The sequence below is a fragment of the Amblyomma maculatum genome, chromosome 1 (genome assembly GCF_055883805.1).
Source record: "Amblyomma maculatum isolate TAMU_Amacu chromosome 1, ASM5588380v1, whole genome shotgun sequence".
NCBI lineage: Eukaryota > Metazoa > Arthropoda > Arachnida > Ixodida > Ixodidae > Amblyomma > Amblyomma maculatum.
Genome location: NC_139344.1, coordinates 277,337,980 through 277,352,552, shown reverse-complemented (window position 1 = coordinate 277,352,552; position 14,573 = coordinate 277,337,980). Strand labels below are relative to the sequence as shown.

The following is a 14,573-nucleotide window of genomic DNA, read 5'->3' as shown; positions in this document are numbered from 1 at the left end:
TATGGCATAAAGGGAGAGGCATGTACATGTGCAATACTGCATTTGTTTGCATCCATTGCTCTGCTGTTTCCATGCCGGTTTTCACTTGTTTTGAGGTTTATGTTCCATTGTTCATTTTGCCATTGTTACAATATGAGATGCACCTCTGATAGTTTCTGGAAGGGTTTTCAGAACTTCATGATTATTTTAATGGAATGGTATGATAAGGTCTGTTGGGCTGTGTTGCAGAGAAGAATTTTGAATGTTTTGTATAGTTGCATCGCAAGCAATCAAATAACTGACTGTGCTTCTTATTGCTAATATCTGGCTATTTTTTTTAATGATATGTCTGCTTAATGACTCTCAAGTAAAGGATACAGTAGGCACTTTTGCCATTACACTGCCACCAGTGTCGAGTTCACCTTGAAAAGGACAGCCTCATGATTTCTGATTACTCTTAACCTGTAGTGACTGCTGCCCCCTTTGTGCCTTAAATTTGTTTAACTTAAAAACTATCTTGTTCTTTGCTTTCTTAAATTACAGTCCCTTATCTGTTCACTGCTCTTTCCAGTTAATAGTCTGGCTTGTTTCCATAACATGAATTTCATTGGCAGCTGTGTTAAACATCACAATTTCGGAGCTGGTTCACTGACGTCGGCCAGCTTTATTGAAGACTTTTGGCCAGATTTTTGTTTCATGCTCCTGAACTATTTTTCATATTCACGCTTTGAGCATTAGCACATGATGCATGTTTGTTCTTTGCAGCCTGACCGTGTAGTGGAACATTTGAGCAGCTGTGTAGAATCAATGGACTTGGTAGGTCTGAGAGACACCTGGAGCCACTTAGACACCCACATTTTCCGGCGCCTTGAGCAGTCTTTTATTCCTACTGTGAGAAAGCTGGAGATGGCCCTACTGCGTATGTATGTCGTTACATGTGTCACCAATGGCCGGCAAGACAAACTTACAGAGTTCTTCGACAAGATGGCTGCCGAATTACATGGCCAGGCTGAGTGGAAAGAATGGTTTGGTGCGTAGTCTTTGGCGCATGGTGCTTTACTGAGACTAGAAACTAAACTGCCGCCATTTAAATGAACCAGAACTTGTAAACTTGCAGGCTCACGTCTGCTAGTGTGTCAGGTCATAATTGTCCTAGGGTATTTGCTCAGTGCAGCAAAGGGTGCAACTTGCAAAATAGCAGGATGAGTGAAGAGTGCTTTTGTGTCGCTTATAGTTTCTCTCTGGTTTCCAGCTCTTAACATGAGCTGCTGGTGGCCTTTAGTTTTATTTCCGTTTTGATAATTTCAGCTTTGTTAACAATTAATTTTGATGGTTAACTAAAGGAATTATTTATGTGGAACCTGCCTGGGATTTCTCTTTCTTCACATTACTAATCCCAAAGGTGCTGACTGTTTTCACAGCTGTAATTTGATAGTAACAATTCCTGTAAAGAGCTCCTTATGCCCTGATTAAGTTATGACATGTTTTGTGTGTACTGTTATAAAAAAAAAAAAAAAAAAACTTTCCAATAGATTGTTGGTTCAACCATTGTTTTTACCTTATAGATATCTGAGCTTTCTGCCCAGAAAGTTTTCTGTTCTGTATCATATTTAGTGTTCAGTCTAGTGTTTGGAGACAAATATATATATATATATATATATATATATATGAAAGGGCTATGCAAAGTAACAAAAGCAACAAAAATCTTAACTTGGGGAGAATGTTAGAAAATTAAAGATAAACACAAGAGAATTTTTGGCAGTGGTGGTACAAAGAAGTAGCAAAGTGGCATGTCCTTTTAGCGACTTGTCCAGTAGAGTGTGCCCAAGCTTGAATTGGGTTATAATGTCGCCATTAATATAAGGAAGACGTAAAACGTAGTACTAGGTGTGGTGGTCATGTTTTTCCATTAATTTTTCTGACAATTTCATTTTTGTCTTTTTTTTTTTTTTGCTTTTTTCAGCTCTCCCATTTCTGAAGAGTGTGGAAGACAACCCAAATTTTCAAGTTTACTTCACACGCCAGTGGCAAGAGATGATGATAATCTCTTTAAGGAATTTCTTAAGTGTCGTGTATCAAAGCATGGGTTAGTCTGTGGACCATGGTCCTGCATATGGTGTTTGTGTCATTGCTGTCTATGATACACTTTCGGTGGTATTAGTGAAACAAAGCATAGTTGCTGCATGTACAGTGTCATTTTAGAGTTCTCAGAAATTAAGATCTAGTGTATAACTTTCTTTGCCTCGTAAATATGCCGATGCAGGAAGTTAATACAAACAGAACAAATGACAGAGCAGCTTATATGTATAATTATCTTTCATTATGGTGATTAGAATGTTCAAAATAACTGGGTCAGCTTATTCATGCAGCAAATTTAATCGGGATATGATTTGCATCTCAGCATTTCTTGGCTATACTACAAAGCACACTTTTAGTAGCTGGTTGCCTTATCATAGTGTTGATAGCATTGGTTATCACTTTTATCATGCTTCCTGATGGTATGTGATCCCCCATGACTGCAGAGTATAAACATTATATCAGGAATTTTTATAAATTAGTGTTAAAAAGAAGCAATGTAATACACAATTTTGAATAGAATGTAGCTTTAAGATACCATGTAAAATAGGGGGCGACATTACTGTTTCTAATATATTATGTCTAACCAACTGGTACCCCAATCTACAGTGTTGATGTAAAATACGTGCTTGACTCCCTGAAGGCTGAAACCTAATGTTTTCTATCATTCAGTTGTCTATTAGTAGAGCTATTCTTGCTCTTGGGAACATTATATTCAAAGCACTTCTGGTATTCCATTTTCTAAAATTAGCTCTACCAACACTTCTAAGCTATGATGAGGACATGAACAAGATGCAGTTCTTGCAAGAGGAAAACGAATCTCTGAAGCAGCAGGTCAGTGCCCTCTGAGCACTCCTATTGCATCAAAGTGCATCTGTTTGTACATGTTCAGATGTTTTGCGCCTTGCATAGAAACCTGCCAGGGGTAGTTTGTGTTCTGGCATTGTTTCTCATCATTTAAAGTTTAGTTACCTTCTGTTAGTTTGATTTTTTTTCTAGTTATGTAGTGCTGACATTATTATAAGCACTGAAAGTGATGTGTTTGATTAGATATTCTTTTATCATTGTTTAGAAATAGGTAAAACTATTGCCACAAAAAGACTGCATGGAATGTGGAAGAAAAAAAAATTTTTTTGGAACTCCACAGGACTCCAGCTGGAGGTGTCATTGGTGTTAGCATATTTAATATATTTTTATATGTAAACTTTGAACTTTCATATCAAAAACAAAAGGCAGTTGAGGTCACTTCTATCATAATAATATGTTCGTCTGTATTGATGTGAGTTAGTACCTTCATATTTATCTGCTTCCATTGGTCTTTAAAAAAGACTTTCAAAAATTAGCTAAGGTATCCCACCATAACTTTGAGAAAGCATAAAAAAGTTACAGTGGTATTAAGCAATTTGTCTAACCTGTGTGCAGTATATGCCTGCTCCCACAACATCAGAAGACTTATTATTTTTTTTTTTTTCACACACATTTTATTTTCACCAAGAAAGGGATACATGGCGAAAAAGGGGGACGGGAGAAAAAGCTGCACAATGCTCCGGCCACCCAGGCAACTGTTTGGTATAACATTTTCTTCAATGATTGTAGAGAGTAAAATTGATTACACTGTCATATACAGATGCAAAATACAAATAATATATAATTGTATGCAAAACTACACATTGAATATTATACAATGAGTAAAATAAATAATATAGGCTTATTCACAATAAGAAAAAAAAAACAGGATAGAAACCCATTTTTAATCTTTGAGGCAAGCTGTTTACAGAAATATTTCTAAGATATGCTTCTTGCTCAGTTCCATTACGGTTATGTTTTTCTTTGTGAAGTCGTTTAGTGTGCTTGGAAGTGTGTGAGCAATTCGTTGATGGCCATAGTTAGTTCGCGAGAAAGGAATTTTCCATGGCAGTTGATGGCGGTGAGGGTAAGTATAATGCTGTTTCTATAGATTGGCTAGTGTGAGAAAAGAATCGAGCTTTCCTTGTACCGCTCTAGAGTAATTTTTTATGAGTTTGTACTTGTAAATATTGTCAGCTTTTACTATTTTATTTTTCTGGAAAAGAATTTCAGTATGATCATAAAACGGTACATTTTCTATTGCTCGATTGGCTTTTGTTTTGCAACAAGATTAGTCTGTTCAAATTTTGTGAAGTCGTTTCTCCCCATACCATTTTACCTATGTCTGTCCTCAATGTCTGACCACCAGGTGCACCACATTTTATTTTATTTGTTACCACAGAACTGGTTTATTTGTAGTGAAGTCAACTGAAGGAATGATGCCAAGCACAAAGTCTCTACCCCCGCCCCCCCTCTCCAGCTTATAAGCTGCATTTTCAGTGCATTTTCATATTGTGTGGCAAGGTTGTTAAATGTCTGTCCTTTGTTTTTTGATGCAGCTGGCAGCTGGCAGGCCAGAAGTGTGTGAAACAGCAGATGTTCTCATTGCCCCTGAAGAGCCTATGGATGACTTTTATGTGATAGCTCAGTGAGTTCAGTCGTGTTCATTACCTGCATGCTATGCGGTGCTTGTAGGCTTCAAAATATGCCAGCTGGACAGATTGAAAGCAGTGATTAGGAGCACATTTCTAGCGGTTATATATAGCAGGCATCCTAGTGTTTTATGCTCGAAACTGCAAGTAGCACTTGAGTGTTGTCATTGTAGCAGTACTTGTCTGGACCCATATTAAAGGCGCATGTTCTTGAAAGAGGTTTTGCTTTTTCAATCTTATTCTTTTTTTAATTTTAGTTGATATATTTAGGCCTATTCAAGCACAGTTCTTATATTTCAATTTTGGACTTCCTATTGATGTGAATGCAACTATTTCCCACCTCTGGAAATTAAGTTTAGGTTTTAGGTTTTGTTTCATGACCAATGTGGAAGGAAAGGTGGGGGGGGGGGGGGGGGTGGAGAAGGAAAGGTTATATTGAGTTCTTTTGTCCAAGTTCCGTGCTGTCCAAGAGTAGTATAGTTGAGCATTGGGTTGGTATGCTAGAAGTACTACACTGCACTGTCATGGGCAGGTCAGCTTTTAAAAATCAATTTTAACTGTCCTGCCATAATGACTCAGTGGTTAGGGAGCTTGACTGCTTATCCCAAGGATGTGGGATTGAACCCTGGCCATGGCAGTCGCTTTTCGCTGGAGGCGAAAAGCAAGGCGCCCGTGGGCTGTGCAATGTTAGTGCATGTTAAAAAACTCCAGGTGGTCGATATTTCTGGAGCCTTCCATCACAGCGTCCCTCATTGCCCAAGTCACTTTTGGGCATTAAATCCTCTAAACCAAACCAGACCATTTTTGAACTTAATACAACATTGATCAGTGCATTCTTGTGGAGCACTCTTGCTTGTTCTCGTGGATAGCTTGCGTAATGAGAGTAAGCAATTCGTATATCTGCAGGGCTCAATCCCATATGCAAATACAGTGCATAATTAACTGTACATTGAAGTACTAGAGGAAAAAAAATGGCAGATTTCATGTATGCTTAGCACATTGCTTTGTTCCTTGGTGCTGGGTGCAGTTGCAGCCCTTTTTTTTGGACAGCTTCAGGCAGCTCATTTTCTTCTAGCTAGTGTTGTGCAAAAAACTTATTGAGTTATTACAGGTGCGGTAAACAGTGTCATATGTTTATTGTATCTCTGATGCTCAAAAGTAAGCGTAAATTTTGATCCCCATTGATTTCCAGTCAAGCAAGCCATCCACTTTGGTAGAAGAATTCTAAGCAAACACCCACTGCTAAGGCTCTTTATAGTGTGGTGCTTGATGGTATATGGGATTTAATGTCTGAAAGCTGCATGAGTTGTATAGGGACAAGATAGTAGAGCACTGCAGGTGAATTTCAAGCACCTTCACTTTTTAACATGCTATGACATTGTACAGCACATGGAGTTTTGCCTTTTCACCTACATCAAAATGCAACTGCTGTGGCTGGGATTTGATCCTGTAACTTTGGGTTCAGCAGCCAGATTGAGCCTCGTGGTGGGTCGATGAGGTCACGCTTACCTATGACAGTAGCTCAGTGATAGTGGCATTGGGCTGTTGTGCCTGATATCAGAATTTCCTAGCTGTTGCCCTTTTTGTTGGTGGTGAAATATGAAAACTGTTCTGTGTCTTGGTTTTGCAGCATCTTGGAGGACTTCATGTGGTGAAAGTGAATCCAGTGTTCTTCACTATTGCATGCCTCACTGTGTTGCTTTGACACTGAAACATCTTTTAAGCCTAGTGTATTGCTTTACAAGATAGCAAAATAATGCTGATGGCTATTGACCTGAAGTTGTGGATAGACACACATATTTTTTTTCTACATACTGATCTAATTTAACACTGCATGTATAAATTGATGTATCTTTGAGGACATGGCAGGTGATTCTTGCTGCTGGGTACAAGAATTTTGTTTTTATTTTATAATTCAAAGCTATTTTCTTCCATTCTTGGTACAGCATTGGGCAAATTTAATATCACTCAGAATGCCTGTGCATCTTTGGCAGGCAAGCTAACTGCTTCCTGGCTTAAGGTCATGCTTGCTGTGCTGACTCTTTAGTTGGGAATGTAATAAATGAAATGCTTCAGTTAGTTAATTTCCATGCTGCATTATTTTGCAGAGAGGCTCCAGTTGCAGAGGGGGGCAGAAGGATTCTACCCGCATTGATGCGGACATTTGGCAACATCCAGACATCACCAGTTACAGGTCGTAAACTGCAGGCTGAGCCGAAAAAGCAGCCTGCAGAAGAACAAAGTTAGTGGCACTTTTACCAAGCTAACGATACGTACTGACATATTTTATTCATGCTTTCATGTAATAGTTTGCTATTACTATGTTGTGATTTGCGGAAGGGATAGCTCAGCTTACCTGTCATGATCTATTACTTAATCACAGGGGAGCCAACTGTACAGTTAATGCAAGGCACTGAATATGTTTTTATAAACAATGTTGTTGATGTGTGTTTCTAGTCTGAGAGGTGTGAATTTTGTAATTTATTATGAAATCTAGGGTTTGATGGAAACCCGTCTGGTCGGGCATATTCATGGCGGAAAGCATCGAGCACCGACCAATCGTTAAAACAACAATCACGTTTCAGCCCTGCTATGGGGGACTTGTTCACAATGAAAGAAAAGGAACTGAAGGTTGGTTATATATGTTTCATGGTTTGATGTAAGCAGCGGGAGTATATCGGTGGTAGATTTCCTTCGTTGCGATTAAGTGTGTTTGCTGTCGTTTGACTATGAACAGATTCCAGGTAAAGCCTTGTAGTCTTGTTCTTTTCTTTTCCAATTATCTTCACACTATCCCAGTCGATGTCATGGCCCTTGGCGACAGCATGCTCTGGCTCCCAGGCGAAAATCCTAACTGGTCCAATTGGTTTAAGGAACAATTTTCCAGTTCATACCAGTTGGTTCCCAGTTGGATAACGATGGATCCCCAACTGGGATCAACTGGGAATGTATTCCTTAAACCAGTTAGACCAGTTAAGATTTTCGCATGCTGTCGCCAAGGGCCATGCCATCGACGGGGATAGTGTGAAGATAATTGAAAAAGAAAAGAACAAGACTACAAGGCTTTACCTGGAATCTCTTCATATTCAAACGACAGCAAACGCGTTTAATCGTAACGAAGGAAATGTACCACTGATGTACTCCCACTGCTTACGTCAAATCATGAAATATGTATAACCAAACTTCAGTTCCTTTTTTTTCATTGTGAACAAGGCCCCCGTAGCGGGGCTTAAATGTCATTGTTGTTTTAATGATTGGTCGGCGCTCAATGCTTTCAGTCATGTAGTTTATTATATGATAAATTTTCTGACACTTGAGTTTCTTACAGACTGGCCTTGTATATTTATTATCTACAGCAGGCTTCTTTCTTAAGAGCCAATTGCAACAAAACTTTTCTCTCTTTAAAGGAGTGTTTTCTGCTAGTATCGCTGCGAATGTTTCAGGAATTGGTCACAAAAACCGTCATTTTTCTAACTGTAACTGGAAAAAGGGCGTTCATTACTAAGAGCTGGAAATGACATAGGAACGGGCATAGTCGGACCATCGGGCAGTGTAGTTGTGACATTTTGGTGGCTTCCTGCTGCTCGTAGAAACCTCGGTCAGTGGTTATGCATTATATTCTGGTATTGCGAGAGACGTGAATATCAGTCACATGAATTTGCAGTACTATGCGTGAACGTACACCACCAGCATAGACTGCAATTCGTTTTATCCTACGTTCTCCCTACTTCTGAAATGTGTGTATCATGCACATTCTTGAATGCTGTGTTGTTTGTACCCCCGACAGCTGTACAGTGCTTTGGCATGGTAATCGTGGTGAAAGTTATAAAACTTCACCACTGTAACAAACCTAGAACCTCCAAGACTCATTTCTGCCTCCTGCTTTTACTACACGGTGTCTGCAATCCTTTCATCCGTCCAACCTGAGGATGGTTCTCAAGTGCCCTTTTCTACATCACTTCTGGTGAATTGCCCCGTGCACATGTTGTCTGCTACGCAACCTGAAACACTTGTAACAACACAGCTTCTTTCTTGGGAAGCATGAAACCTCTTTGTAATTAGGCTTGGGGGTCATCAATTTCACTGAGGCATTGTAACCAAAATAAAATTTTGTTGCAGTTGGCCTTTAAACTCTTTTTAATCCCTGATGTAACTTTGAGAGTAGATGTTTTCAACTGGGCTATATTCTAACTTTGATCTCCCAAGGGATTGATTCCTTGGAGTACTGGACGATTGGTTGAAGTAGCGGAAGTAGATGCGCCACTCAGCTGCACTGCAAAGCATCGTTGGACCAGATGTGAAGATAACGTGAGGCGTGCATTGCTACACAAACACGTCTAATTTGGCAAACCTATTTGTTGCTACGTGGCCTCTGACACTGTGGATGGGGCTGCAGTGTTTATGGTCTTGGAGGTGCACCAGTTCTGGTACAATTGATTGTGGCATTTAAGTAACTTGATTGTCACAGTAGTTGCATAGCAGGCTTGTTAACCGACAGGTGCCGTTGATGCAACGCCATACTTTTCATTGCAGCTGAACGTAACAACTGCTTCCACTGCCTCAACCAGTCGTTGAGCTTGCCGAGTCCCTCAAGGGTCTGAATCTAAGAGTATGGACCTTTAGCTTGGCCTGTTGCACTCGCCACACACCATAGTTTAATTTATGCTTGCTATGATTACTTCAGCGTTGACTGATTGCTCGTGTAGGAACATTTAAAGTGCCTTAACACTAGGTGCTCTATTTAAGTAGCAATCTTTCCTTGCAGCAGAACTTTACATTGCAAGACATATTCTGTGTTTTTTTCAGGCTAGCTCGATATGAATTATAGGAGGTAAAATGAGCCTGTATAGGTAAAGGTTGATGTTATGTGGTTAAATTACTAGATGCTTGGGATATGTAGTAGTCAAGTTGCATTAGCATATGTAAAGGATATGCCTTCAACTTCTTTATTTGCTAATGTTGCCACTTCTTTTCTTTTTGTTTTTCTGGCAGACAAAACAAAACGACCCCTAGCCAATAGCACCTCTGAAAACCAAACATTGTCCCAAGACTCCTCAGCAGCATCTTCTTTACAACTGAAGGTGCGTAATGCACTGCCGTTGTGAAAATGTCGCGAGTACCCAGAGTTGCATGCACGTAATACATCTTTTGCCAAGCGCTGGAATGAACTGCTACAGCATGCACCTATTTCAGGATGTAGCATTAAGTCGGCTTGCAGAGAAGCTGGAACGAGCAACTACGTCAACTTTTTTCTTGAAGAGCTCCTCTGGTAAAAGCTGATTTTCCTTGTATATAAAGCAAGCTGTGTCATTTGTGAATAAAACCAGTTTTTATCATAATGCCACCCATGCCTTGACTCTGCTCCCTGCTGGCAGGTGAGGAGGACAAGTTACTCTTGCTTAATCAAGTGAGTGTCATTGTTTAGTGTGTTGGTGTGCTGCCACCGCACAGACTGACTCTTCCCGATTTCTAGGAGGAGTACAATGAGCACCAGTCATGCATCACCCACTGCAAGTTCAGCAATTCAGGCACACTGGCCAGTGCCGACACAGCCGGCGTAATAAAGTGGGCCACAATTTTAAGACAGAATTTTTACTCCAGCTTGACTTTGCATGCATCGTTCGCGACTCCAAATGCTAGTCTTTTCCTGTCTGCACTGTAGGGTCTGGAGTTCCAACCCCTCTCCAAGAACACTGGCCACTATTGTCTCCAAGTCTTGTGTGACAGCCTTGGAGTGGGTGCACAAGCACGATCACTTGGCAAGTGGTGATTATGTTCAAGTGCTCTGTTGTTGTATCCACAAGTGTACAATAGTCGTTAGTGCTGCAGTACACCCTTTCTCGGGCTTGGAAACCAAATATGGCTGGGTGCACTGCTCTGTGTAGGGCAGAACTTCCTGTGTGTATGGCTGGTGCATGCCAGCAGATGTGAAGGCATTGTTGTAGTGTTGCTAGCTCTTGGCTGAAGTGGAATTGGTTGTAATTTCCTGGTCAATGTTGACATAGTTGTGCTGTGCTCTGTGCCAGCAGGTTGATCCACAAAGCATGGGTCTTGTACTTGAACAAAACTAAGATGAACCTTTGAGGCACTGCGTAAACGTTTGTACGCTCATCGCCTGAAATTATCATGGTGCCATGTACATTAATACATGCCTCCTGAATGAATACTGTCAAATACCTATATAGAAGTTGCATTGTGCAAAAATTTGAACACTAATTTAAGTGCTGAAGTGTTCGAGATCATCCACATTACCATTTTAAACTAGGATTGTGGGATGAGTGCAAAAAAATGCTTTGAATAAAAGATTGATGCCTCCACATTTTACAGTACCTCTGATAATTCTGCAGTCATTGCAAATTTTGTTTTCTTTTTCTATTTTGCAAAGATGAGTGATTTAAGATGTTTAAAACATGCTCATTTGTTTACTCCGTTCTTTTGACAGGACTGAGTCAAAGGCAATTTATAATAAGGGAGTAAATATTCATCGACCACCCAAGCGCAGCCATCCAGCTACTAAGGAAAGCTATACAGCTTTCTCAGAAACTTCATTGTTAAAGAAAAATTTGTCCTGGTCCGGGGAACGAACCCAGGAAGTTTATTTGAGACATTGAAACCAGTGTTAATTCATGATGTGGAGGTATGAGGTCTAGTCTGAAAAAATTAAGTGCCTGGGTGGATGGAAGGGATTTTTAGTCTTGGCATACTCTTCAATAAAGTCTGAAAATTTTAACATTTTCCCCAATTTGAGTAACAGTTTGTGTATAGATGTTTAGCTAGCACACATGCTGAATAGATCTGCTGCAAGCGATTTAGATGGGACAGCCTAAATTTTCTGGTAGCCGCAATATGTGGGTAAAGGCAAACTTATTGTGTGATCCACAAAGAATGCACGCAAAAGGAATGATGTTAACTGATGCAATTTATTCTAATTGAACAAGCTAAGTTGTGCTGACAGCCATGAGGAAAATGAGTCTGTGGTGTGGAAAAGCTGCAAAGAAATTGTTTGAAATTTGTTCTTGAATAAAATGGTTCATCAAATATTATCTTCAAGAGCAAACTGAACATCCACAAGGCCACTAGTGGAGTGAAAGTTTATAAACTTCTGGTACTTGCATTCCTGCTTCAGTGCACTTGTAGATGTGCAAGGCAAGCAACAAATCATTAACTGTTGCAAAGATGATTCTAAAGATTCAGTGAATCAAAGGGGCATGCAGCCTATCATGTGAAAGGCACCGTTAGTGGGGCATTCTATTTCTTTTCTGCTACAGGTAGCATTGTTTCTATTGCTCTTTGTGTTGATGGTTTAACAGTGGCAGTATAAAATATATTTGTGGGGAATATGTTTTTGGTGAGTCACTAACTAGGCTGAAGGAGTGCTAAGAGACAAATATGCTAAGATATATTCATTCATTTCAGGGGGTGAGTAGGGGTATGTGTACTTTGGCATTTATTTTTGCTTTAGGCTCAAAAAGCATGCATGCTCTTATGTTATCACAACATGCATTGGTTTCTAGTTGAAAAAAGCCATGTGGTACATACTCCTGATAGATCCGCATCAAACAAATACTTTCAGTACTGGCACAACAGAAGTCCTATGTTAATGGCTACAGTGAGAAGGGGATTTAGCAGATTTTGCTATGTGGCTGCACAGAGGCAAAACATGAGAGAAATAAAAAAAAAAAACATAAAAAAAAATACTCGTGAGTCTGTTTGCCAGTCACATCCTAGTTGCAGTAGAATGTCAAGATCGATATAGAGTAAGCTGACCAGTTTAGTTGATTTTTTGTTAATAGAATTAGCATACGATGGAGGCCTTTTTTAAAAGTAGAAAAGAGAAAGCTTTGGCTTGTGCTGCCTTTGACTGAGATCTGGACCACCTTTCTTAATGCAGAGCTGCTTCTATCTTGGTGTTTTATCATGGCAAAGATAAAACTTTGCTCATCAAGCATTTCACAAAGAATGAAATCGCTGACCGCTACTGGAATAGTGGAATTACAGGGCTGCAAGCCTGATAGATGGTAAAGGATAATGAAGAAAGCTGATAAAAAGGTATTTAATGGTTATTGCAGTGTTGGGACTTTTGAACATGAGTAATGGCTTTTAGTTTTTAATTGAAAATTTTAAATACGGAGCCTCTAATTTACAAATTTTCTGGCACAGTTATCTATTTGAAATGCCCAACTAGAGTATTCATTTAATAATTTGAGGAAATAAATGTGCCCCTGTATTGTTACTGTCTTCTTTCCAGTTGGTTTACGGGCTTAAGCAGGGAAACCTGAGGTTGTACGACACCAAGGAGCGGCGACCTCTTTTCGATATTGTGCCAGAGTCTTCATCAGTTCTTAAAGAGCACAGGTTAGTGTAGCCCTTGCAGGCAGTAATTGCTTGCGAACCAATAAAATCTTGCACTCAAGATTGTTGATGACTGTAAACTTTGCTAAGCACAACCTTTTCTCCTTTCTTGTTTTTTAGTGCAAATTGCATTTACAAAACTAAGTAAATGACAAGCTGCTTCTTCAGCTGCCATTTAGTTGCTCTCAAGCACTGAGCAATGGAAACTACTTTGCAGTTTAGTGTAAAATGAAATCCCTTCTCACTTCATGAAGTCAGGCTTGTGCAGTGCAAAGAGAAGTATTTATGTAGCAGTATTTTATAGACCATGGCTTCTAAGCTAAATTGTTATAATGATTCAGTGTTGCTAAAAGAACTAATGAGCACTGTTGCAAAATTGGGTGCTGCACTAGTTAAAATAAAAAATATAGCCTTAGCACGAACTGGAGGTAAGATAAATCTGACAGCTTCAGAGTTTCTTATTTACAAGTTTTACACAACACCTACTGAACTCTGCCTTGTAGCTTAGTGTTCGGTTTGGTTTTTGAGGTAAGGAAAGGCACTGTATTTTTCACACTTCTCGGTGGACACCTGAGTGGCGCCATGAGGGAACAGAGTTGCGTGGGAGTGAGAGAAGAGGTGCTATAGTGGAGTGCTACAGAATAATTTTGACCACCTGGGGATCTTTAACGTGCACTGACATCGCACAGCACAAGGGCACCTTTGCATTTCATGTTCATCGAAATGCGTTACTGCAATCAAGTTTGAACCTGGGTATTTCAGTTCTGTAAATCACCTAGAAGAGAAAGAACACTTATTTTAAAATGACTAGTCTGAGTGCAGTGCGCATTGCTCTTGAGTAAGTGCTCATGTGCTGTACTGCACACAACAAAAAAGTGAAGTTAGACTGCAAGTGGTGATCTTGAAGTGTATGTTCATACGCATCTGTCTTGTGGGGGCATGTGGCTGCATTTCGAAGCAGATATTGTCTTTAGTAGCTGCTGCCAGACATCTCCTGTGCAGTGCATTCCTTATTAAGAATTGTTCACTAAACTGACACGCATTATCACTGTTGCTGGCTGTCGTGTTGAGTCTATTAGGTTATGTATTTTTATATGCATGACAGCAGCCATTAGGAGTGACCATAGGATTATGTGAAGGTCCACGAATGGAATAGTCCAACTCTGCCATGCATAGAGGTGGAAGGGAAATTTGTTAGGGGTGCAGTGTCTATCGCAATTCAGCTGCGACAGATGTTAAATTTGCTAGCAGGCTTGGACAATGCCATGCTCTTCAAAGGGTGATTATCATTTGTGGCTCCAGATGAGTCTAGCTCGTTATGTGTTTTGTGGCGCTCTGTATCCCGTCTGCAGTGAGTAGGGCTCGTCCAGCAAAAATTTTTGTTCAGTCAACAAATGTTGGCACTTATCTCAAGACCATTTTGGGTGAAAATTCAAAAAGAAGGATGGCCGGTAACGTAATAAAGTGTTAGCTGCGTCACTGCATTATTAACAATACCTCTTTTTTGGATGAACTGAGACAACTATAATTTCATATGAAACAAAAATAATGCTAAATGTTCTGAAGCAAAGAAGTATGTTTTTATATTTGCTACTGAAACCATGCACACAGTGCCACATTCAGTGGGAAATTTTGTTGGCTTGCCACATAATTTAGTACAGCCTTCTC

At 39.8% G+C, this 14,573-nt stretch overlaps 1 protein-coding gene across 3 annotated transcripts in view; it reads left to right on the top strand.

The window, feature by feature from the left end:
* LOC146206617 (WD repeat-containing protein 91) overlaps positions 1-14,573 on the top strand; it is a 47,324-nt gene that overhangs the window by 3,751 nt on the left and 29,000 nt on the right. For all 3 annotated transcript variants that reach the window (XR_014704472.1, XM_084591375.1, XM_084591374.1), the window contains exons 2-12: positions 745-1,009; positions 1,943-2,065; positions 2,807-2,889; positions 4,461-4,549; positions 6,662-6,795; positions 9,546-9,634; positions 9,747-9,822; positions 9,929-9,960; positions 10,027-10,118; positions 10,216-10,312; positions 12,802-12,908. Coding sequence is in view for 2 of the 3 variants with exons in the window: in XM_084591375.1 (XP_084447501.1) it covers positions 745-1,009; positions 1,943-2,065; positions 2,807-2,889; positions 4,461-4,549; positions 6,662-6,795; positions 9,546-9,634; positions 9,747-9,822; positions 9,929-9,960; positions 10,027-10,118; positions 10,216-10,312; positions 12,802-12,908 (1,187 nt within the window). In the remaining variant the exon portion in view is untranslated. The remainder of the gene's footprint in view (positions 1-744; positions 1,010-1,942; positions 2,066-2,806; positions 2,890-4,460; positions 4,550-6,661; positions 6,796-9,545; positions 9,635-9,746; positions 9,823-9,928; positions 9,961-10,026; positions 10,119-10,215; positions 10,313-12,801; positions 12,909-14,573) is intronic.